We start from the raw sequence: 24,231 nt of genomic DNA on the forward strand, positions 1-24,231 counted from the left end.
ACCTCAGAAGAGATCTCTGCCTGCTCGGCTTTTGCTCGTGTGCCTGTTATGACTCTCATGCAAGTGTGGACAGTTTGAGCCTCCGTCATGCCCCCATTCCCCAAAAAAGACACAATATAAAGCAAGCAGGCCAAAGGTCTTGTTGTGTTTTCATGCTTTAATTCAGAGCTGTCAGCTGCAGGTACAACTCTGTCTGAACAAAAGGACCAAGGAGACAAAAGTGAAGACCCCTCCCCACCTCCCACCTTCCTGTATCCCCTGAATTCTCTGTTAAGGGCATGGCCGAATATGATTGCACACTGTAAGTTGTTTGCGCTGACCCCTAGGTCAGAGAGGGGGTCATGAATTCACCGGGCAGAGGCCCCTCCTCGGGCCTTGGCCCCAGGACCTTGTCATTTGTGCACCCCTCCCCGAGGCGCTGCCAGATACCCCTGTGCTAGTGGCGACTGGGAAGGGTGTTCAGTAAAAAGCTATGTTATCCCGTTGGGAGATATTTGGAATAAACTCCACTTGAGGCTAGCTCTCTGGGCAGAGTCCCAGCCCCCAGCTCTGATTCCTGCTTGAGCCTGGACCAGAGGAGCAGTCAGGTAGCTCCAGCCTGGGCCCCGCAACTTAGGAGAAGCCACTTCTGGCAGCGAGGCTCCAAAGGACCAGCAGTTCCAGAAGCTGATTCCTGGGAACATTGTCCCTCAGGATCTAATCAGCTCCAGCCAGAGGCTGGGGAGAGGGGAGGCCCCAGAGATTTCTGCTCCAGAAGCGGAGGGCAGGAGGAAAGGTCACAGCCCACAGGAGGGGGTATCAAGCAGGAAGGAAGAGGGAGCCTTGGAGGGTGAGCTCTCAGCAGGGGGCCCCGGCCTCGCCCTCCAGCCCCGCGTTTGGAGCCCTGCGGTCAGGGCTGGGAGGCGCCGCCCCTTTTGCATAGATGCGGGATTCTGAGCACACACACGCACACACGCGCGGGCCGGGGGCCCAGCGTCTGTCCCAGGCCTGGGACAGCGGCCGCCTCCTCCACTGACAAGAGGCAAAGCCCATGGAAAGCCCCACCAAAGCCTCCAAAAGAGAGGACCCCCTGTGCTGTGGCCTGGGGCCCCTATGATCAAACAGGCAGGTCTCGGGGGCCAGAGCAGCAGCAGAGGGTGGCCCCGGCCCCACTCACCTCATCCACAGGCCTCGGGGTCCATGCTCTTCACAAGTGGCTCCTCCAGCATCAGAGACAGAGCAGACCACAGCCCTGGGCCTGACCACGTCCACCAGAACACAAGACACAGTAGGAAGGCCACAGACAGCAAGACGCAGACAGGAGTAGAGGGGCTACGTGGCTTGACTAGATTCCATTGGTGAAAAATATATAGATTTTATGTTGTCAAATATAGTCGTACATTTTCTCAGCAAAGCCTTGACTATCTCTAAGGAGACACTATGCAGCTCTGTGGGTACACGGCACAGGAGGCGGGGTCCGAGGCCAGTCCTGGCTTGGCTTTGGATTGGGTCTGTCCACTGCCCCTCCATGTCGCGACCCCAGGGTCCTGTGGGGCAGCCCAGCCCGGCCCCCAGAGTTCAGGTTTGGTTCAGCTGGGGCGGGAGGTGCTCCACAGAGGCTGGCAGTCTGAGGCCTGGAGCGAGGAGGGGGAGCTCTGGAGGCACAAAGCGCGTGGCAGAGGGGCTCTCCCCACGATGGCTGGGCCAGCTGCCCACTCCCAGTGCATGCAGGCGTCCCCCCTGGCGCGGAGGGCACAGAGAAGAAGGGCGGAGCCCACGAGTCAGGCAGCGGCTGTCAGAGCAGCAGGGGTGGGCAAGCAACCTTGGCAGAACCAGAGTGGCCCCTAGGCCAGAGGGGTGAGTAAGACACAGGGTCCCACCAACTGCCCCCACCGCCAAATGTGGGGCCTGACTCTGGAGAATGAGTGGGGCGACCAGATGGGTAGAAATCCTGCAGGAGAAAAGGAGTGGGTTTATTCCGTAAAATAATAATGCTAATAAAATGTCAGCAGCTTTGCTAGGAGACCAAGATGTGGTCCCGGGGAAGGAGGGGGACTGAACCTTCCCAGGCCCACTGGGCTTGGGCTGGGAGCCTCACTCCACCCGGATCTGGGAGACCGCCCAGGGCAGCCTACATGTCCTGCACGGACGTCGTGGCTTCAGTACCCCATCTTGCCGTTCATCCCACCAGAACTGCCCCTTAGAGGTTGACAGGTATAAGATTTAGGAACCTTCACCCTAGAAAGCAAGCAGCCACCTCACTGGAGATCCTGGGATATGTGAGAACCAAGCCCCACAGTGCAAAGCAGAAGTTGGTCCTAAGGTCCCCAGAGAGACTCAGGCAAGCTCCAGGGAAGGTCAAACCAGTAGGGGAATGGCTAAGTCCAGCCCCATCCCCAGGCTCCAGGGCCTCGACTCAGAGTCTGGAGGAGCCCCTTTGAGCTGCCAGCCCCTGTCTCCTCCTCTCATGCTGGCAGAGTCTCCAGACGGACCTGGAGCTCAGGCGAGCATTTGCACCCCGGCACTGACCCACCTGGCCTCACAGGAGAATTCTCTGACACACCACGCCCAGGAGCACTGAGGGGAAGACAGATGTGGGGAAGGTCTGGGATGAACAGACAGACACAGAACCACGCTGCTCTCTGCCACCTCTTCCCATTGCTACCTGTCCTCCAGCCCATGGCCTTGACTGTGCTCCTGAATCCCAAACCGGGAGCAGCTGGAAGAGGCTGGAGCGCAGCCCAGGCCCAGTGGCTGCAGACCCTGCCTGAAGGGTTGCAGCGACCCCCATCTGAGGAGGGAATACTGGCCCGGAAGCCTTGGCTGAGGGCAAGGGGTGGCTTGGGAGGGAAGGTGTGGGGTGAGCTGGGAACTGGACAGGATGCGGGGGTGGGGGACAGGGAGGCTCAGAGGACAAGTGAAGCCCGGCCTCCCCGGATAAACACACCAGAGACTTCCTGAGCAGGGGCTGCCCTGTGTGAGGGACCAGGTGGGCCGGGGGGCCAGGTTGGGGACCTCACCCTCTCTCTCTGCAACGTGTCCCATCAGCGTGCCTCTCTTGCCTTGCTCTCTCCTCCCTTCTCTCCTGTTGAAGCTTTGGGATGCCTTTCCCCAGCCCCGACTCCCAGCCTCTGACACTGTTAACAGCCAAAAAATACCACTTCCAAACCCAAAACTAAATAAATAAGATGATGCCCCATGGGAACATACGAGAGGGAGGATGGCACCCCTACAATCAGTAGTCAGGCCGCTGGAGCCCCGGCCGGGACGGGGCTTCTCAGAGCTGGGAGCTGCCGCCCGCCGTGCGCACGCTCGGGCCCTGCTGGCTCAGCGAGCGGCAGCTGATCCTGCGGATGGAGTGCAAGGCCACGGTGCAGCAGCCCCGCAGCAGGGAGCTGATGTTGTAGATGGGCTGGCCCTGGCGCCGCTGGGAGCGGCAGAGCCAGGCCACCGTGGGCACGGCCGGCACCACCACTGCCAGCAGATCCACGATGTAGTGGCGGCTCCAGTAGCTCTTGGGCTCCTTCTCGGCCGCGGCCGCCTCCTCCTCCTCTTCCACAGGGCACGCCACGCTCACCGACAGGCTGGGGTTTGGGTTCGCACCGGGGTGGTGTGGGCTGGGCCCCTGAGTGATGGGCTCCGGGGCCTCGAGCTCGTCACCCACCGTCACCACCACCACAGAGTTGGGGTCTCTGGGCCCCGGGGGGTGGGGATCCGGCTCCGGGCGCCCGTCCCCTGACTCGGGGACGGCCCCGCAGACCTGGGCCTTGGTCACTTTCTCCAGGATGTTGTCCAGGTCCGGCTGGTACTGCACAAAGTCCGTCTGGATGGCGCGCTCCTGCATGCAGCTGGCCTGCACGCCGGCCTCCGTGCCGCACAGCAGCTTCTCGTAGGTGTTGCTGGCGGGGAAGCGGGGGCCCAGGCTGAAGGAGCTGTGCAGCGAGGAGGGCTCCTCGGGGCCGCAGTCCACCCCTGACGACAGCAGGCTGCTGGCCTCCAGCGCATCCGTCCGGCTTAGCGTGTCCTCGGTCGCCACGAAGCCACTGTCAATCCCGTCCTCGGCGGAGGCGCCGGGTGGGCGGTCACCACAAACGGCAGGGTCGCTGAGCTTGGTGTAGGTGGAGCTGCGGGTGAGGGAGCGGGCCGGGGAGCCGCCGGCCGACTCGGCAGCCCCGTCCTCCTTGGCCAGGCCGTTCTGCGCCACCTCCATGCTGTGCAGCAGCGTCTCCAGCTTCTTATTCTGGATGTTGATGTCCACAAAGTACTTCTGCAGCCCCTTGTCCTTGTCGATCAGGTTGTTTTTGACAGTGTCAATGACCTGCTTGAGCTGCTTGATCTCCTTGCGGGCCTCCTTCAAGGCCAGCTGGGCCTCCACACGGTGGCACTCCTCCTCGATCCAGTCCTCCTGCATGCGCGACAGCTGCGTCTTCAGGTCGTCAATCTCCGTGTCCCTGTGATCGGATGAGACACACATGCTCTCTGCCTGGCCTGTCACTGCCACCAAGGCCAGGCAAGGAGGGGGCTGTCACCAAGGACAGAGGGCCTGGCTGCTGCCACTCAGAGCGAAAAAACAAAGGAGCGATTTGATGCCTCTTTCCTCGTTCTCTCTATTCCCCAGGGAAGCAGTGTGGGCGGGAGAGGGACCACGGGGCCAGGATGGGCCCTCCTCGGGGACAAGAAGGAGCCACCGCCGAGTTCTGATCCCCTAGAGCTGAAATGCAGAGGACTATCCACATTTAAATCTGTCACCCAGAAGAGAGTAGACAATAAAGACTCTCAGTTTAAGAATGCCACTGCTATGAAAACTTAATACATCCATTTAAAAATCTTCACATAAAATGACAGAAACGAAACCTTAAATCTCTGCTCTGCAGAAGGGCATGTGGCCCGCCAGTGGTGGGCATTTTCAGTGGAGGGCTGTTTGGCCAGAGACCCCGGGGAGAGAGTGAGGAGCCACTTAGTTTTTATGAGAGAAATGACTGCCTCCAAGGTAGCCGGTAATTTTACATCTTCCCTCAAGTGGAGGGCCGAGAAGTGGTGGCTGAATGGGAGGAGAGTGATGAGAACAGGGTGGCTGTCTTTCACCTTTGCTGGACGTTTCATTTTTGTATCTACTGCAGAGAAGAAAGGCCAATAAAATCGCCAAAAAAAGCATAGAGCTACTCCTGCAAGAAGAGGCGAGAGCAGGCAGACAGACAGTCAGAAGACGTGTCTAGAAACTCTCAGGCTTTTAAAATCCTTGAGTCATAGATGCATCCAGGGTGTGCAGGAGAGGGAGGTGAGGTAGAAAAAGCTGCTGTCAAGTCCAGAGGTAAAGCCAGGGTGAGACTGAACAGAACAGACTAAAAGCAGTGAGAAAGGAGGAAAATAGTTCTTGAGCCTGAACTCCAGCCCTGGACGTTCCTCCTCCAGCAAAACGGCCCACACGCAGCCCAAACCCTACGTTGACGTAAATAAAATCCAAAATGCCCTGACCACCACTTTGGGGTTTATGACTCCAGCAGAGTGACCATCCCAGATCAAGTACCAGGCACTGTGCAGTTCAGGAAATGGGACCAGGAATCTCACTCCATAAAGCACCGCAGGGACTGGGACTGGAGGGCTGCAGTGGCCACAAGGTCCACAAGAGCATCACCTGGAAGGGGAGGCAGGGGACAGGCTGCCCAACAGAACACAAGTCAGTGACGGCAGTGGGATGGCAGCGGGGACCCGGAGCTGCTCAGAGCCCCACCAACAGACAAACAGGCAAGTGTGGGGACACTTGCTCATGCCTCCTGCTTCAGAGTGGGGGTGCTCATCCTATGGCAGCCCTCCTCACTGGTGCTGAGCCCTAGGGGGGAAGAGTGAGTTTGGAGAAGGCACTGGGTACGCTCAGCTCAGACGCCTGAGCTATGGCTTCCCAGCCCTGTCCAGGTCTCAGTGGGCTGCAGGGTGTTACACTTGAACAGGGTCCTGAAGGATGGATGCGTTTGCCAAGGAAGAAAGGTGAGGAACGGGCATCTCGGAAGTGGGGACCCAGCATATGAAAGCACAGAGTGTCAAAGCATCTTTGAGCAGAAGGTAGGCTACCATGGAATGAGAGGTTTCAGGCTGGATGTTCAGAGCGTGTGTGGAGTGTGACAGCACAGCCAGTAAAGGACCGCCACCAGTACTGCACGGGTGCCAGGCAGAAAGGCCAGGAGCTGAGGGGCGGGCGCCCTGCCCAAACTGACAGGCAGATGGTCTGCTCTGAGCCGCACCGCAGCCCTAGGAGGAAGCAGGGAGGTGGGCTGTGTGCTTCCTGAGGACATCAGTGCAGGTGGCCAAGCAGACCCAGGGCATCACTGAGGAGATGATGGGAAATAATAATAGGAATCCTAGCTCTGCAGACAAGGAGGCCCACAGAATGCCACCTGTAGCCTCCCAAAGTTCAAACCGACAGCAAACCCAAACTAGATGGGCTGGTGGTGGAGCTCTGGTCAAGAAAGACATGGTCATGCATACTGTGTGCTCCCATTTACACAGAATGTCCGGAATAGACAAGTCCACAGAGACAGGGTTAGTGGTTACCAGGGGCTGGGGTGGCTGGGGGGAACTGGAGTGTGACTGCTACTGGGAACAGTGTTTCTTTTTGGGGTGATGCAAATGTTCTGGGATTAGACACTGTTGATGCTGGCACCATTCTGTGAATACACAGAAAATCCCTGAATTGTTCACTTTAGACAGATGAATTGTATGGTATGTGAATTCTATCTCAAGAAAGCAGTTACATTTGAAAAAGAAAAAAGAAGGCATGGTTGTGGTGGCCTGACCTCCAGTGCTCCGCCCGGCACCTTGTCCAGCTCAAAATCGGCTGCATATTTGAATCCACTAATTGTCTAGAAAAGACGCTGAGGCGATAAAGAGCTCAACCATAAAGATGAAGCTGCCGGCCGGGAAAGGCAGAGGCGGGAGGGTCAGGACTGACCCAGGGTCCGGAGAATGAGTTCAGACAGGCCCACGGGGGTCCCTGGGAGACCCCGGGCTGGGTGGGAGCTCAGACATCATCTGTAAGTGGATGAGGAGGGAAGCTTCTGGGGCCGGGACTGCTGGGCCACAGGCCCTGGTGACTCTCTGGAGGAGGCAAAAGAGGGCTAACGGGTTGTTTTTCTCCCGCAGAGAGAGACGGGAGAGCCAGGGAGTGCACCTGTGCTCCTACTCACCAGGTAGGAAGGAGCCAGGGGAGGAGAAGTGGCAAAAAGGGGCCGCCAGGCTGCAACCCGCAGAGCACCACTCCCGGAGGGAGGCCGGACAGGCCCTCCCAGGGCACACTGCTCCTGGCCTGGCCCCAAGGAGTGGGCAAGGAGCGGCTGAGGAGGGGGCAGGGGCAGGTGGGGTTTTGCTGGGAAGGGAGCCCCCAGCTACTCCGTCCTCCCAGAGATGTCGCGGGGCCCCGGCCGCCCGCTCACCGGTCCTGGAGCCGGTCCTGCGTGTCCTTCAGCCGGGCCTTCAGGTGCCGGATGCACACCTCCTTCTGCTGCAGGGGCGTCAGGTACTGCTCCGGGGTGGGCGGCTTGATGCCGTGGTTGTCACTGCACAGTGTGTACTTCATGGAGCGCCTGCAAGGGGACGCTCGTCAGCCACAAGGGGCACAGGTGCTGTGGCTCCAGGGAACAGGGGGACCCCGGCCTCACCCTCCTGGTCCCAGGGCCATCAGAGGGCTGCAGGCCAGGCCTCCCCCACAAGGCCCCTGTGGGCACAAGAAGGCCCAGCCCTCCTGGAAAGTAGGTTTTATTAAGGCCCTTCTGAGTGATGAGCACAGTGTCGGGGTGGGGAGCTCAGGGCTCCTCTCGCTCGGAGCGGGGAGACACGTCACAGAGCACGCATATAAGCCTGGCGCCCCCGGGGCATGCCACCAACATCATCTCCGTCAACCCAGTCCCGGGGTGCTGCCCAGAGCTCAGGTGTCCAGCCTCCCAATCCAGAGGACGATTTTGGGGGCCAGAGACTGGAGAGGGAGAGGCCTCCCCCTCCGTGTGCCTATCCTAGGGCCTGCTTGGTGGGCGAGGACTTACCTGTGAGTGACTTCATGTGAAAATCTAACAACGGTACAGCAAGAACTGTATGAGGCATTTTTTGTGTCGTCCTCATCATCACCTAAGCTTTCATGGTGCAGAACACCGTGTGCAAGACTGGTGTGGACGTGGACAGCCTATCCTTGCACTGGCGTAAGGTGAGTGATAGTTCATAGAAAATCAATAATGTGTTAGTTTTCTTACTGTTCTATCACTTTGCTTTTAAAGAATCTATCACCGCATAGTAAGCCTTTCTCTCATAATTGGAGACACTGCATATTGGCCCATCATCACAGGTAAGTGGTTTTTAGAAAAATGTAACAATGTTTCCAATACCATATTATGAGTATGGCTGTAATACTATATGCCATAAAAATTTTATAATGATTCACTCATTAGATAGGCTTGGTTACTGTGATGCAATCGGGTTGATCACAAAAAAGCAATCATAGTGTGGCTCCTTTGTTATCAATGCATGCATTGTATCAGTGCATGTACCTGTAAATAAACATGAATTTCCTTTCACATTATCTTTTCACTTTCCATATCTTGTCTTAGTAATTCGTATAACACCTACAGTGTTTCGTATCATGTAAGACGATGCTGATGTGGGTACTGACAGACGATTCATCTTGGAAACAAACAGCCTAAACTTACAGTATCAATAAATTCAGTACCGTTCTGTAAATGCCTTTTCTCTTCCTTATGATTTCCTTAACATTTTCTTTTCTCTAGCCTCTATTATTGTAAGAATACAATTTATTACACATACAACATACCATGTACGTGTTAATCAACTGTTTAGGTTGGAAGGCTTCTGGTCAACAGCAGGCTATTAGCAGTTAAGTTCTGGGGGAATCAAAAATTATATGTGGATTTTCAACTGCACAAAGGGTCAGTGTCCCTAACCCCCTTACTGTGCCAACGTCAGCTGTACTAGGACACCAGCTCATGAACGCGTTCACACAAATGCAGGCAGGCCCCTTCCATCTGCACGCGTCCACACACGCTCTGGGGGCACAGATGCGCACACATGTGAACACCTGCCGGCTCTGGGCATTGACCTGTTAGCAGCTGGACTCGGAGGTGGCAGCAGGCACTGCTCCGGGCAGCCGCTCTCCCCGGCATGGGGTGGTGCAGAGGTGGGTGTGCGGTGAGCTCGGCCTGGTCCCCCCAGGACGGGGAAGGTGGGAGGGCCAAGGCTTTCACCCAGGGAGGGGGGTGCCCCAGTCCCACCAGCAGACCACGGCTCAGTGCCCCAACCCATAGCTTCCTGCTGGTTGTTCTGTTTGTGAGGAAACCTCATTGGATCTTGGCTTAAAAATGTGGGTGTGTCCTAACTACAGTTACCAAAGGGGAAAGGGCGGGGAGGGATAAATTAGGGGTTGGAGAATAACAGACACGCATTACTATATATAAAACAGATAAACAACAAGCACAGGGAACTATATTCAATTTCTTGTAATAACATATAATTGAAAAGAATCTGAAAAAAAATATATATGTATGCATATGTATAACTGAATCACCTTGCTGTACATCTGAAACTAACACTGTAAATCAACTGCACTTCAAAAAAAAAACCCCCAAAAACCACCCAGCGTGCTCTCACACACATTAGCAGAGGGCTAGCTGCCATGCAACTCCATCCCTGTAGGGGACAGGGGCTCCCAGGTCTAGGGAAGGACAATGACTATTTATGGGCCTCAAAACGACAGGCCCTGGTGGGGCCCATTCGCTGAAGCAGCCAAGTTGGAGGCAGTTTTAAAAGTTTTGTGGAATGTTTACTGTATTTGTAAATTATAAACTATTGGAGAGAAAGTGTGGATAGGAGTGGAGACAAAGAGAAACGACTCTCTCCTGCTCACTCAGCTCCTGGCCCCCAAGTTTAGCTCAAGTCAAGTCACACACTGGCCTGTTTTCTGGGTGGCAAAGGGCAGAGGGGTGGTGTCAGGCTGGAATGGGGGTCCCCCTCTGGTGTGCTCTAAGAAATCTTCCAAAAGAGAAGCCAGCAGGGGCCCTGAGCCCCACATGCAAGTCCTGTGGACATCCTGGTGCCTTTCCCCATGCTGGGCATGGAGGAAACAGGGTTACTTAAACTAGTAAGAGTTGATGATTAGAGAGGAAGTAACTGTGTTTTTAGTCACTAGTTCTATCTTTGTGGGAAAAAATATTTTTAATATAGTATGTATTCACATATATGTAACCGAGAAGAAAAACATACTATAATTCGTATCTCAGCTATTCACACCTTGGAACGCCTGGCTATTTGCAGCGAGGCCAGAGTCGTGACCCCGCAGCTCAGCCAGTAGCAGCAACTCTGATGGTGGCAAGAAGACCCTTCCATGGAAGCAGCTGTCAGCCGCAGGGTTGGGACTGTCCCTATGGGCATTTTTGCAACATGGTGTGTGTGGCAAAAACCTGCTACTAATAAGAAAATATTAAAGTTGCCAATTATATACTTTTCAAAATGTAAGGCTCACTCATGCCCCCCGCCCCGCATTCTGGGGTGGGGTTACAGACAGGATGCTGGGGCCTGGGGTCTGCACACGTGTGTCACCCATCATGTGTGTCACGGTGGGAAAACTCAGAACTGCTGCCTCAGGGCGGTATGGACATCCCTTCACACAAAATACACTCATTCTGCTGGAAGCAGCAAGACAGCCTTCCCAGGAGGTACTCTGGCCGTGGGAGCTGCAGACCAGAGTCTCCTGGCCTCCTCTTGCCTACGACTCTCAAGTTGAACCAAAGTCCTAGTGGCAGCAGTTATCAGTTCAGGGCCACCTGCAGTGTGGGGCAGGTGCAGATATCAACTCACTGAAGCCTCCAGGTTATTATCTCCACTTTACAGATAAGGAAAGGGAGACTCAGAGCTGAGAGGTGAACAAGTCCCAGACTGCACCCTAAGCCAGTGCTCCACCCCCACAGGAAACAGGATGGGGCGCCACCATCACAGCTCTCACTTCCTGGTCTTCGAGGACCCACAGCCCCCTCAACCTGCCTCCCCACCCCGATCCTGTCTTCCCTCCTTGGCTGAGAGCACAACTCAGCCTGTGCCGCATTTGGAGCACACCTCGCTTTCCAATCCGACTCCACCTCTGCCACCCTCGCAGTGTCTTACCTGGAAGAGCAGGCAGGCAGAGCTGTGAGCTGCGTTCCAGAATCCATTCTTGCCTTTTCCCCCAAAAGAACGCTCACCTACCCTGTCTGGGGACAGCGCTGCATCGGGAACCACTAACTCCCCCTGCAGCCAGTCAGTCACACCCAACTCCAGCCAGGACAGCATAGACAGAATGTCCTGGGGAAGGTGTTCTGTCTCAGAAAACATGGGCCTCTGGGAAGCTTGGGGGCTTTGGCCCTTCTACCTTCTTTCCTGGATGCCGACCTGACGCCTGCAGGAGTAGCCATCTCGTAATGACGAGGAAAAAAGCTATACACCAAGGATGGTGGAGACACGGCCCCCACGCTTCAGGGAGCTGCCTGCTTCTGGACCCTTGTTCTGAAAGCATCACCCCTACTTCGTCTCAGCCCTTGTCTTCAGTTATGTGCAGCTGGGTGTTATCATATGCATCTCACAGACAAGAACCGAGGCTTGGAGAGAAGGGACCTGCTCAAGGTCACACAGCCAGGGAGTGTGCTAGAGTAGGGGGGCTGTTTGAACACACACCCCCCACCCACCCCTGGGCACCTGGGTTCCCAGCCAGCTGGGCCTGGCGGGCGGGAGGCAGGGCTGGTTACCTGGGCGTGGGGCTGCTGTCACTGCCCTTGCAGGAGCCTGAGTTGCTGCTGCTGCTGAGGGAGGAGGTGCCGTAGGCATCCCGCACGCTCACAGGTGGAGAGGTGCGCCTGGAGGCAGGAAGAAGAGGCAGGTGCTCGTTCTGGCTGGGGGGCAGCTGCGGACACTGGGCGAACACCGCCAGGCCGCTGCGGCCCAAAGGGCCCCCACTTCGGGGTCACCGCCGGGGAGAGAAGCAGAAGGGGGGACGCACAGACAAGGGTGACAGAACAGACAGTGCAAATCAAGATGGAAAACCAGAAGGAGGCCAGTCCTCCTGGCTCCCCAGGATAAGAAGGGAGGCTGAGCAGGGCTGTGGGCCAAGGGTGGGGTCCCTCTACCCTTATTAAGGGTCCCCCTCAACTTCTAGGGTCCCCCAAGCCTAGAGGGGGAGGTCACTGCACCGACTGAGACAGAGGTGGAGAAGAATGGGGCAGGCAGGAGTCGGGACAGGAGGAGGGGCACACGGGGAGGCCAAGTGAGCTTGCGGGGGAGGCGGCAGGACATCCCTCGAGTAACTGCGAAGATCAAAAATTGACAGGGATCCAACGGCTTATGTCTTCAGAGAACTTTTATGTCCACTGTGTCATTTGAGACCTTAAGTAGTTCCTGAGATGAGTGTTAACAAGCCCATTTTAAAGATGGGAAAACTGGGGTGATGACTTGCTCAAAGACAAGTTAGTGGCAGAGTGGAGACAGAGACCCTCCCTCCTCCCACCTTCAGAGGCCAAGGCTCCGGGTAAGGGGGAGACTCACCTGCGGGATCCAGCAGAGGCCCGTCTACTGCCTGGCAGGGACATGGCCATGAGGCTGTGGGTCCGGGTGAGGGGCGGGATGGGCGGTGTCCCCGGGGCTGAGGAGAGAGGGCGGGTTGGGGGTGCCGTGGGGAGGGCCGGGCCTGGCCACGTCATCCTCTCGCTGGGGCTGCTGCCCGGCATGGCTTCTTCTCTTGCCCTTCAGCAGGACACCCGGGACCGAGCGAGGGGCTAGCTCTGGCCACAGCTGCCTCCACCAATGAATTTAGCAGACTCCCACCGCCCGACTTAAAATCACAATCGTCAGTGCCTCAGGGTGGCCAGAAATCATCAGTCCAACCCCGTGTCCTCCAGATGAGTGGGTGTGCCCCAGAGAGAGACAAGGCCTTGCCCAAGGTCACACGGGCATTGGGACAGGGTCTCCTGACCGTCGGCTCAGCACAGCACAGCACAGCACTGAGTCCTCTATGCTATGAGCCAGGCCCCTGGATCCCTGAGTTTCGGACCCCACCCTCAAGTTGGTCAATCCTCCCTCCTTGGCGGGGGCTGCAGACTGAAGGACTCCTGGAGCAGGACCAGGAACCCCAAATTAGGCTGGGCTAGTCTCGACGTCACCTTCCCAGAGTGCCCGCTGGCGTGTGGCTTGGGGCTTCCCGTCTACAGGGGAGACAAGACAGACCAATACACCAGCACACGTGTAGAAAGACACATGGACACACATGAACATGAAAAAGTACCAGGTCCCTGCCATTCCGAGGCATGCTGCACATGGCTCAGTGAACGTGCTCAGGAGGCCCGCCCACAATGCAGGACATGCAGCCCCGGCCCGCCCCCACCCCCCGCCTCACCCACATGCCGCACACAGGCATGCCCGCACTCTTCCACGCAAACATGCACGCTCATTTCGGGATGCACCAGGAACTCAGGACGCAGGCTAGAAGCAGAAACCTCCCTGCCCAGGGGTGTCTCTGAACCCAGACCCACGAGGAAGTGACCACGCCTTCAGAGATCCATCCCTGGCCTCTTGCCAAGTGGCTAGGGAGGCTCAGACCTGGGGTCCCTCCCAAGACTCCCTAGGCCTCTTTCCTGAGTAGAGGCTTGGACTCCAAGGGCAGCCCTACAGGGGTTGAAGGACAGGAGAGGCCACATGCTGGGCTGGGCGTCGGCTGCTGTCAGGGGAGGCCTCGCTGGGCATTAGCCCAGAGCCCCTGGAGTCCGAGATGGGGGGGCCTGGGCCCTTTGCAGTCAATGTGCTAGCTCCATGCCAGCTCCAGAGACCCTAGGCCCCTCCTTCCACGTTCAGAGCAGGGACTAAGGACAGTAGCCTGTTACAGGAGACTCAGCCGAGGACACCATGCTGGGAGAGAAGCGTTCCCCAAGCCCTGCTCCACACCAGACCCCGTGCCAACCGCGTTACGTACATTACACCATCGACTCGTCCCAACAGCCCTATGAGGAAGTGCTGCGGTTAGTCCCTGCACGGACGGGGAGTCCGAGAGGGAAGGGCTGCCCGAGTCACAGCCCCAGCGTGGTAGGGCTGACACCTAAACCAGGCCAAAACCCGTTGCTGGGGGGCCGAGTCCCAGACCCCGGAGTCCCCGCCCAGGGCAACACCCCTTCCCACGTCCCGGCCTCTGGATACCCGGCCATCCCAGCCGGCGGCGGGGCTGCCTCCTGAGCCGACAAAGGCGCTGCTCAGGTGGCCTGCTTCCTGGCTGTGACACAGACGTGGCCTGTTCCCTGGAGGGCCCAGACACAGCCAGCATTGTCTGCCTGGAGGTGTCGGGTGCCGGGCACAGGAGCCGTCGACACCCTGCCTGTCACCTGAGCTGCTCACCCCAGCTTGGTGACATCCCACCCATCATGCCTCCCTGGGCAGGGCCTCCTGCAACCCAGGAGGAGGAATCACGGGACAGGGGCTGGGGGGACAACGGCGCTCCTCCGTACTTGCCAGGAAGGCCACCAATGGCCCACTGCCTCCTGGGCCCAGGAGGGCCTGGACAGTGGGGCAGGGATCTAGTCCTCGCTCATGGGTGGGCAAGGGCTTCAAGGACCACCTGTCATTGACTGAACCCTTCTGTGGCCAGGTGACCATGCTGAGTGCTTTCATGTGCCTTGGCCCATTACTTCAGATAACATTGCTTCAAGGCAGGATGTGTTATCACATTTGTGCCCAAGGTCACACAGCTTCATATCCAACAGGCCCTGGCTTCTAGCCCCAAGGATCCTGGCTTCACCGGCCATCCTCCCATCACCACTCCCTCCCGTCCGGGCTTTTGGGAGGACTTCTTAGCAGAGGCAGGACTCAGAGCTGAGGCTGGGCCTCACTCTTCCAAGCCAGCTCCAGTGAGTGTTGCTAAGGAGCTCGGAAAGTCCGGGCAGAGTTCTAGGCCTAGGTCCTGGGAGGCAGGCACGCTGCCTGGTTTGCCTCGGAGCTGCGTGTGGCCTTGGTACAATGAGGGCTTTGTCCCAGCTGTCCCTGCTCCTACCTTGCTTGGCAACTCCACTCCTCCCTCCTCTTGTGCTCCCTCTTCCTTCCTCTCTGGCCGGGGCTGGGAAGGGGATGGCATTTGTACCTGGATGGAGCTGACAGTCTCCTGGGAGGCCAAAGCCAGCCATTCATCCAGGACAGAAGTGGAAGTGGCATTTCCCCTGCTGGAACAGGACCTTGCAGACTGAGGTCCCTCATGGGAGGGCAGAAGACACCGAGGCCCAAAGGGCATTGCCTCTCCAGAATCCAGCCCAGAAGCCTTGGTGCACACCCTGTGTTCTCTCAAGTCCTCCCTCCCCTCTGGGCCCCATGGAGGAGGCAGGTTGCTATGGCATTTGTCACCATGCTATCTGCTCGGCCTGGAGTCCTGCAGGCCTGTCCCCAGGTGGCCAGAGGCTGCCACTTGGAATGGAAGGTGAAGAGGAAACCCTCAGCTGTGGGGAGCTGGGCTGACACTCGCTCATCACCTCCATCCAGGCCAGAGTAAGCCCAGCCCCTTCTCACCCCAGCCTCCTACTTCCCCATCCTGCCCACACCAAGGCAACTCTGCTGCATCCACCCCTTTGATCAGTCCCTCACATGCCCAGTGTTTCCTGAGGGCCCACAATGGGGATTCAGGGGATCTAGCAGGATCCAGGGAACAGGAGATGGAAGGAGTCAGAAATAGTCAGAGATCTGGGCTCAAATCCCAGTTCCATCACCCTCCAGCTGTCTGCCTTGGGCAAGTCACGCCACTTCTCTGAGCCTTCGCTTCCTCATCTGTAAGTGGGGCTCTAACTCAAAGCATCTCATATGGTAATTGTGAGAATAACACGGGGTAACACATGCATGGGGCTTAGCCCAGGGCCCACAACACAACACTCAAAAATGGGAACTGCCAGGATTTTGGAGGTAGATAACTGCAACGCAATATGAGCTTCAAAACAGAAGCACATTCAGGGTTTAATGGTGGCTTCAGGAGGGTCAGGGAAAGCCTCTCCAAAAGGAAATTTACGTTGAGTCTTGAAGGATGAATAGGAGTTCACCAGGCAGAGAAAGTGAGTGGGAGGGATGGAGAAGCCTGGGCAAAAGCAGTGAGTGATTCAATAGCGTGACTGCTCAGGAAACTAGGCAACCTGGGAGAGGCAGAGGCACAGCGAGCGTGAGGCTGCAGAAGCGGGGGGTAGGCAGGTTATACAGGGCCGCAAAAGCCAGGATCTTGTCCACTGGGCAATAGGGAGCCATGGAAGGGCTTAAAAGGGGGATGGACAGAATCAGATTTACATTTGAGAAAGCTCCTAAGCAGGGGCTTTTGTGGACTATAGCTGGAAAGGGGCAAGAATAGAGGCAGACAGATCAGTTAGGAGGTTATCCGAAAATTAGAAGGGCCTGGGTCAGGGCAGCAGCAGGAGCAATAGAGAAAAAGGCCTGGAACCCCAAAACTCATCAAAGGCCCCCAGTTGAGTAAATATTAGGGCAAAGCTCTTGATCCTGGCATTCAAGGCCCTCTCGCCTATACCCTTTCCAACCGGCTCACAGCTGCCTGCTGACCCCTGAGGAAAGCCCTGTAAGTTCCTCCCACATCTTTGCACAAGCTGTTTGCCCAGCCGGCAGCACCTGCCCTGCCTGGCCCTGCCCGGCCCTGTCCTCCTGTACACATCACGCTTTCTGTAAGGCTCTGCCTGCCAGGCCTTCCCTCCTGGGACTTCTCCCGTCACTTACTCTCTTGACCACTTAGCAGGCCATGCCTTGGGTTGAAATTCAGGGAAAACCACCCTCTGGAGTTCATAAAATAAACACCATCAACACACAACTGTTAGTAACACAATGGTTTAAACAGGCACGTATGATAGACCAAGGGTGTTGGATCAGATGGTCTCTGAGATACTTCTGGGTCCAACATTCTCTAATTCTAGGGCTGTTAATGAAATGATAGACTTCCAATTGATGCTTCCTTCCCTTTCAATCACTAGAACTCCTAGGTTTCAGTTTCTCCATCTGTAAAATTAAGAAGCTGCATCCTCCAAGGAGACACTATGGCATTTTATTCTACCAGCAAGTTATGGGGGAGAAACCAGACGCTTGGGGCAATCTAATATTCCAGCTAAGTGAAAGTCCCTGTATGTACTATAAATTATCTTTTTTTCCCCAAAGAATTAGCCATCAATAAAAGAAGAAAGCTATCCTAAAATCCAAGGGAACAGAACAGTCTGTGTCTGATGACTCAGGCCTCTCACGGCGGTGGAAAGCAGAGCAATGCAACCAACAGAACAGACCGACTTGGGAGGAATCGTCTCCCTGCCAAGGCAACACTAGAATGCAGAACATTCCGCCTGCCCGTCAAACAGCAGGGCGCCTGGTGCTCCTAGAATGCTAATGCAGAGGAAGTGGAAGGTGGAAGACAGCCGGGAGGGTTCCAGCAGCCATCCCTGGATCTCAGGGGATTAGTGCTGTGAGGGCTACTCACGTGGACCTCCCACTGGCTTCGCGACTTCATCAGCCACTACACTTTCCTGAATCACCAGCGAAACCCAGGACCCTTCTTCCTCGACTTGGGAAGGGACGCGGTGGTGGCATTTTTCCAGCTTGCTTCCTGTTTCCTGCACAAACTGCTCTCAGAGCTGGAACCACAGATGGAGCCACTGGACTCCTTCTCACCGCAGCAATCTCAGCACAGCCCGGGGCAGGCCCACAGCTTGGTCAAATGCTGCAAGCGCCCCCCTCTTCCCAGGCAACCAGGACAGGAGTGAGGGCTGAGGAGGCTGCTAGGCAGGAAGTCTCTAGTGGTTAGACTCAGATTCCAGAGCTTGGAAGGCATCGAGCCCAGTGGTTTCAAAACCACCCATCTGTTCTACATATGGAAGGTCTGAAATAAGGCTGCATTTTCTAAAGGATTTTATAGGCTAAAAATCTACACCATGTGTGTATATATATATACACACATACACACACACACACACACACACACACACACATATAATCAATTTATTTGCAACACAGCCCAGTCCCCATCACTTCAATGCAGCACAGGAGTAGAAAAGAGCCACACTGCAAGCATCATTTAGTCCAAGGCAGTACTCCAAGCATCCCAACACAGCAAGCCCATCTTCCCCAGAAGCCCACGCCCAGAGCCAAACCGAACACACAAGCAGGCAAGCCCAGAATGAAGTTGGCAATAAGAGACTACTTCACATCCACTAGGATGGCTGTAATCAAAAAGACAATAACAAGTATGGGCAAGGATGTGGAGAAACTGAAACCCTTGTGTGTGGCTGGTGGGAATGTAAAATGGTGCAGTCACCATGGAAAACAGTCTGGTAGCTTCTCAAAAAGTTAAACACAAATGACCTAGCAATTCCTCTAGTGGGTATATACCCCAAAGAATAGAAAATAGGTGATCAAACAAAAGTTGGTACAGGAATGTTCATAGTAGTGCTATTCACAATAGCCAAAAGGAGGAAATAACCCAAATGCTCATCAACGGATGAAAGGCTAAATAAAATGCAGTCTATACATACAATGGAATAACATTTAGTCATAAAAAAGCATGAAGTATTAACACACGCTACAACGTGGATGAACCTTGACAATATTACGCCAAATGAAAGAAGCCAGACACAAAAGGCCACATGTTGTGATGCGATTTATATGAAGCGTCCAGAAGAGGCAAATCCATAGAGACAGAAATCTATTAGCCGTTGCCAAGGGCTGGGGGACGGAGGAATAGGCAATGACTGTTAATGGGTACAGGGTTTCTTTCTGGATTGATGAAAAGTTTTTAGAATTACATAGTGGTGATGGATACACAACTTTGAATGTACCAAAACCCTTTGTATTGTGAATTGTATTGTGTTGGGTGAATTTTATGGTATGTGAATATATCTTAATAATATATATACATGTATGTGATATATATTTTATATATATATATACACCATTGTAAAAAGACAAGCATGGTCCAGGAAGGCGAAGGGAATATCCCAGCATCCTGGCTCAGCAGGCAGCGACAGGACAGGAATGAGAAGCATCTCTCCTGCCTGACTGCAGGCAGCCGGGCCCAGAATGGGTGCCTCCCTGGTGCTCCTGACTCTGAGTCAGCCTGAAGGAGACATGAGACTAAGGCTGCCCCTTTTGAAGGTTTGGCACATCCCCATCACCATCTGATCCTCACAGAGTCCCTGTGGAGGGAGGCAGGTGGAGACTGATCCATCGGCCACATGGGAAACCTGAAGCTGCAGACCTTTCGAGATCACTCAAGGTCACACCTGGGCTTCCAGGTCATAAGCGCCTGCGTTTCTACTGCATCATGAAGGTCTCATAGTACAAGAGAACTGGGGCACATACCGTTACGCTGCGTGAAAAAGGAAAAATCTACTTTCCCGGGAGACTCTAAAATACCGCGATGGAGATGCGGGGGTTATATCCCCGCATCCCGGCTCCTCACGCTTCCACAAAAGCAGGACATTGCATGTGGAGGAAAGGGAACTCTCCTATGCTGTTGGTGGGAATGTAAACTGGTGCAGCCACTGTGGAAAACAGTATGGAGGTTCCTTAAAAAACTAAACATAGAACTACCTTATCACCCAGCAATCCCATGAAAACACTAACTTGAACAGACACATGCACCCCAGTGTTCAAAGCAGCACTATTTACAAGTAGCCAAGACATGGAAGCATCCCAAGTGCTTACCAGCAGATGATGTGGTCTATAAGCATGCAACGAATATTACTCAGCCATAAAAAAGAATGAAATATTGCCATTTGCAACAATGTGGATGGACCTAGAGAGTATTATGCTTAGTGAAATAAGTCAGACAGAGAAAGACAAATATTTTGAGATATCACTTATATGTGAATCTAAAAGTAATACAAATGAATCTATATACAAAATAGAAACAGATTCACAGATACAGAAAACACACTTGTGGTTACCTAAGGGGAGAGGAAGCGGGAGGGGCAAATTAGGAATATGGGATTAACAGATACAAACGACTATATATAAAATAGATAAACAACAGGGATATATGTAAAGTACAGGGAGTTATACCCATTATCTTGTAATAACCTATAATGGAAGATAATCTGCAAAAATACTGAATTGCTAAGCTGTAAAATACAATATTGCAAATCAACTACTCTTCAATAAAAAGATAATAAATAAAATAAAATAATATAGTTCCTGGAAAAAAAAAAAGCAGGACATCACAGAAACAGGACGTTAGCAGAGAAAGGAAGATTATTCAAAAAGAAATTCTTTCATGTATCTTCTCCGTAACCACTGTAGGTCTCTCCATGTCCCTCCAGGAATCAGCCACGTGGGCAAAGGAGAAGCCCTCACCATGAGGAGTACCGTGTACAACACTTCTGACAGCAGGGGAACCAGGTACTGTGCGCACCCAGCACCGAGAGACCCTGAGCTCCTCGAGCCACGTCACATGGTCCCTCTCAGTGACCGTGGGCCCTTGACCTGTTTGAGTCGCAGCCACCTCAGGTGTTCAGCGAGAACCACCCTGCCTGTCTCTTCATGACTCAACCAGGGTAGTGAATGGAGGGACAGGGGAAGTTCTTGGACAAACAGAGGATGGAACATTTCTCGCTATTACTACCAATACCTCTTGAAGGGGATCTTTTCTTCTTTTTCAGAGGCATTCCTTGCTTTAGGATCAGCCAAGCAGACCCAGGGGGTGACTCTGAAATTACTAGCACCTCTACCAGGCCGACTGTCTGGCGGCGGCTCTCCGGGGCAATGCCCGGCAGGTCTCCTATATGAGGAAGGTCAGCAGAAGTAACCCTGGTTTCTATCCCTCTGCTGTCCAGCTGTGCCCCTCTGCAGACTGCCATGGGAGGTGTGGGGGGCAGACAGCCCACGGCGCAAGCCCCGGCTTGGCAGTTGCCTGGTAAGTGGCTCCTGGCAGATGGAAGCCCTTCAGTGACCTTGGCCGCAGCATATGCCTCCCTGGGCTTCCCAGCTGATAGAGCTGTCAAGCCTCCGCCTGGCTCCTCTCCCCACCACCTCCCCCTGAGGTCCCAGCTCTGAAGCCTCATAGGATAGGGCCTCTGACCCTACGGATTCTCTCTTTTTCCCCAGATCTCTGCCTTAGTTCTTAGGATCCTTGAGTCAGTGTCTGCTTCTCCCCTGCACTGACCCCAGGTACCTACAGGCGCTAACACACAGAATTCTAGAATGTAGAGGCTCTTAGGTAGACTTTGTCACAGGCCATCATTTTACAGAGAGAAACTGAAACTCAGTGAGCATGTGATTTGTCTGAAGCTCGCCAGCAAGTGGGGGACAGAGTGTGGGCTGGGAGCGCAACTCCTGACTCTAGTGATGATGCTGCTGCTTTACAGCCCCCACCCCATGCCCCCATCTGAATCAGGCAAAAGTTCAATAAAGTAAGAACAAAGGGTGGCTTTTTGAGTAAAGAAATCATGAAAGGAAAGCCGAGGGTAAGCCAGAAGTCCCACCAACTTTAAGGCAGCTCACAAATGACATAGTAAAATATACACTGAAATCGAGGCCTGAGGAAGTAGGGATGTCACAGCCTGACTGCACACACAGACATGGTGGTGATAATGAGGTTCACTTTCCACCCTGAGCTTCCTGGCCACCAAAGCAGAAAGAGAAATTATACTTAATCTTCTTGTTCTTACAGTTAGGGGAGAGCGGCGAGCAGAGTAGTTCTTCAGGGGAAATAAAGATCCCCCAAAAATGAATGCTAAAAGAAACATTATTGCAGGGGGTTTGCCGTAAGGATAGAGGACTACCTGGTCGGGAACCTGCAAGGGGGGGGGTCCCAAGACAGAGGAAGGACGGTGCCCTCGGCGCTCACCCAGGTCATCCTACATGAGCTGTGCTTTGCTGGCACGAGACTGAAGGACCCGTGGAACACAAGGACCAAAGGGCTAAAGGAAAGCACAACATCCTCTGACCTGCCTGGGACCACATGCCTTTCCATGGAGTCAGAGGGCTTCCGTCTCCCTGGGAATCCAAAACAGGGAACCACGTAAATTCATGCTGTCTCTTGCATTCTCTCTCTTTCTCACTCTTGCTCTCTCTCCTGGCATTTCCTGACAATCTATTCCAACTGCCACATTTTCTAAGCAGAAAACCGAGGACTTGCCAAAGGCCATAATGTGAGCTGTAGGAGCAGGGGACATGAGACTGAAGGTGGGCCAGCTGATTCCAGTCTCACTGACCACCCTGGGCATGCCACTCCTGTTGGAAGTCAAGTTTCATCTATCTTCTTGAGGCTCCTGGCGGCTTTGCGAGGAGATACAGGCTCACCCAGCCGTTCCTGTTTAGCCCAGGAGCCATGTCGATCCCACATCAGCATCCTTTTCCTCTCCTCTCAGACCCACTTTCTTTCTCCAGGTGCCAGCTCCCTGCCATCCTCAGCAGGTGATTCCTGTCCAGCCAATTTCCAGTGGCATTTCCCCTGTCAAGCTGAATTCTTTTGCCTTTGCTAAGTTCCAGGGCCTTTGACAAGGCCCAACATAGCTCACGCTTGCTGGAGGATGGTGGGTAATTATAAACCCCTCTCCCAAGACTTCCAGCTCTGGAGAAGCTACCCCACCCCTTAAGTTAGCTAAAATGAGCATTTAAAAATGTTTTAAGGGGGAAGATTCTGGAAACATCTATGTCCCATATTAAAAGCCCTTTGTCTCAGAATGAGTTTTTCCCCTTTGCCAAGAGGCCAACTTAACAGAAAGAAACCATGGCTTTGGGCTCAAATATGCCTGGATTTGAATTCCAAACCCCATCACTCTACCTTTATGCCAGTGGCAATGCCACTTTACTTCTCTAAGCCTCAATCTTCTTATCTGTAAAATGGGGCTAATCACAGTTGGTGTGCCGGAGTACAGTCACAGTTAGCAATAACACACGCTAAATGCCTAGCAAGGACCTGGCATAGGGAAAGCACTCCATAAACAGCACTGATTTATTTACCTATCTAGTCTTATTCTTAATGTTATTCATACATGTTACATCTTTATCCTACCCCAAAATCTTAATCTGAAACATTACAGTGGTTTGTATATCAGTGATGGGTCCCTCTCTTTCTTCCCATGCTTAATTTTCTTCACAGTCCTTGGCAACAGCTAATATAATTACATATTTATTGATTTTGTTTATTGTCTCTATGAGCTCCAGGAAGGTAAGGATATTTGCCCGTTTTGTTCTTAGTGTAGTCCCCAGTGCCTAGCGCACTACAGGCCCTTAACAAGTATTTGCTGGATAAATAGTTGGTTCTGCACTCACTTGGGTTGATGGCACTACTCAAGTAAGTGTGGGCTTCTTAGCAAGTCAAAATGGGGCAAAAAAGCTTTGTAGTACTTAATTTATATTATTATAGCCCTTTTTACACATGGTGTCCTATTTAGTTGGGTCTGTCTCTCCTGCTAGATTTTAAGCCAGGGTTTTATTCATCTACAGATCCTCAGTAGCTAGCAGGGTCTTGAGTGCAAAACTCTTAAAACCTGCATCTGAAGGAAAAACATGAAAGCAGCACAGTTTTAAAGCTGCCATTTCATCAGTCTCCCGCCGGGCACTGTCCTGGCCGCTCCACATTTATTCCCTCAATTCACCCTTATGTCCCCCTACAGGTTAGGGGGTGTTCTCTCCATTTTACCACCAAGGAAACTCAGGCTCCAGAGGCCAGAGAACTTGCATGAGGGCACGTGGCAAGTAGGTGGTAATGCTGAGAGTGGAACTCAGAAACGATTCCAGCGGCCCCTCCAGATTACACCTCCACACCCAGGAAATCCATTATATCAACAACCTCAAATCCTGACAGCAGACCCCAGAGAAAGATGAAAGACCCAGCAATTACAGTGGATCCTCATTGTTTGCAGATTCTGTTTCTGTGAATTCACCTACTGGCTGACATTCATTTGTACGCCTCAAATCAGGACTCTGTTCCTTCATGGTCATCGGCGCACACGTGCAGAGCCATTAAAACTCTGAGTTGCCTGATGCCCACGTTCCCAGCTGAGATGGAACAAAGCAAACTTCTTGTTTTATTTCTCGTAAACAAGTGTTCTTTTTGTGGTCGATTTAGATCCATTTTTTAAGACACTTTTGTGCTTTTCTGTGGGGGAGGGGGGCAGATGTTGCAATTTAAAATGGCCCCAACCAAGCATTGTGCTGAAGTGCTGCCCAGGGTTCCTAAGCTCGAGGAGGCTGTGACGCACCTTACGAAGAAAATATGTGTCAGGTAAG

The 24,231-nt window shown here is 53.8% G+C and overlaps 1 protein-coding gene across 3 annotated transcripts in view; it reads right to left on the minus strand.

Annotated features, from left to right (window-relative positions):
• Nucleotides 1–265: 265 nt before the first annotated feature.
• Nucleotides 266–24,231, minus strand: part of SNPH (syntaphilin) — a 40,535-nt gene continuing 16,569 nt past the window's right edge. Inside the window, exons 1-5 of one of the 3 annotated variants that reach the window (XM_072943958.1) lie at nucleotides 17,480–17,745; nucleotides 12,544–12,640; nucleotides 11,751–11,858; nucleotides 7,407–7,556; nucleotides 266–4,430 (exon numbers count right to left, since the gene is read on the minus strand). In XM_072943958.1, coding sequence (XP_072800059.1) covers nucleotides 3,257–4,430; nucleotides 7,407–7,556; nucleotides 11,751–11,858; nucleotides 12,544–12,593 — 1,482 coding nt within the window. In that variant the 5' untranslated portion in view covers nucleotides 12,594–12,640; nucleotides 17,480–17,745 and the 3' untranslated portion in view covers nucleotides 266–3,256. Of the gene's footprint in view, nucleotides 4,431–7,406; nucleotides 7,557–11,750; nucleotides 11,859–12,543; nucleotides 13,200–17,479; nucleotides 17,746–24,231 lie in introns of those variants that run through there. The other 2 variants (XM_006207307.4, XM_072943959.1) reach the window with 2 other exon arrangements.

The sequence above is a fragment of the Vicugna pacos genome, chromosome 19, assembly GCF_048564905.1.
Source record: "Vicugna pacos chromosome 19, VicPac4, whole genome shotgun sequence".
Lineage (NCBI taxonomy): Eukaryota > Metazoa > Chordata > Mammalia > Artiodactyla > Camelidae > Vicugna > Vicugna pacos.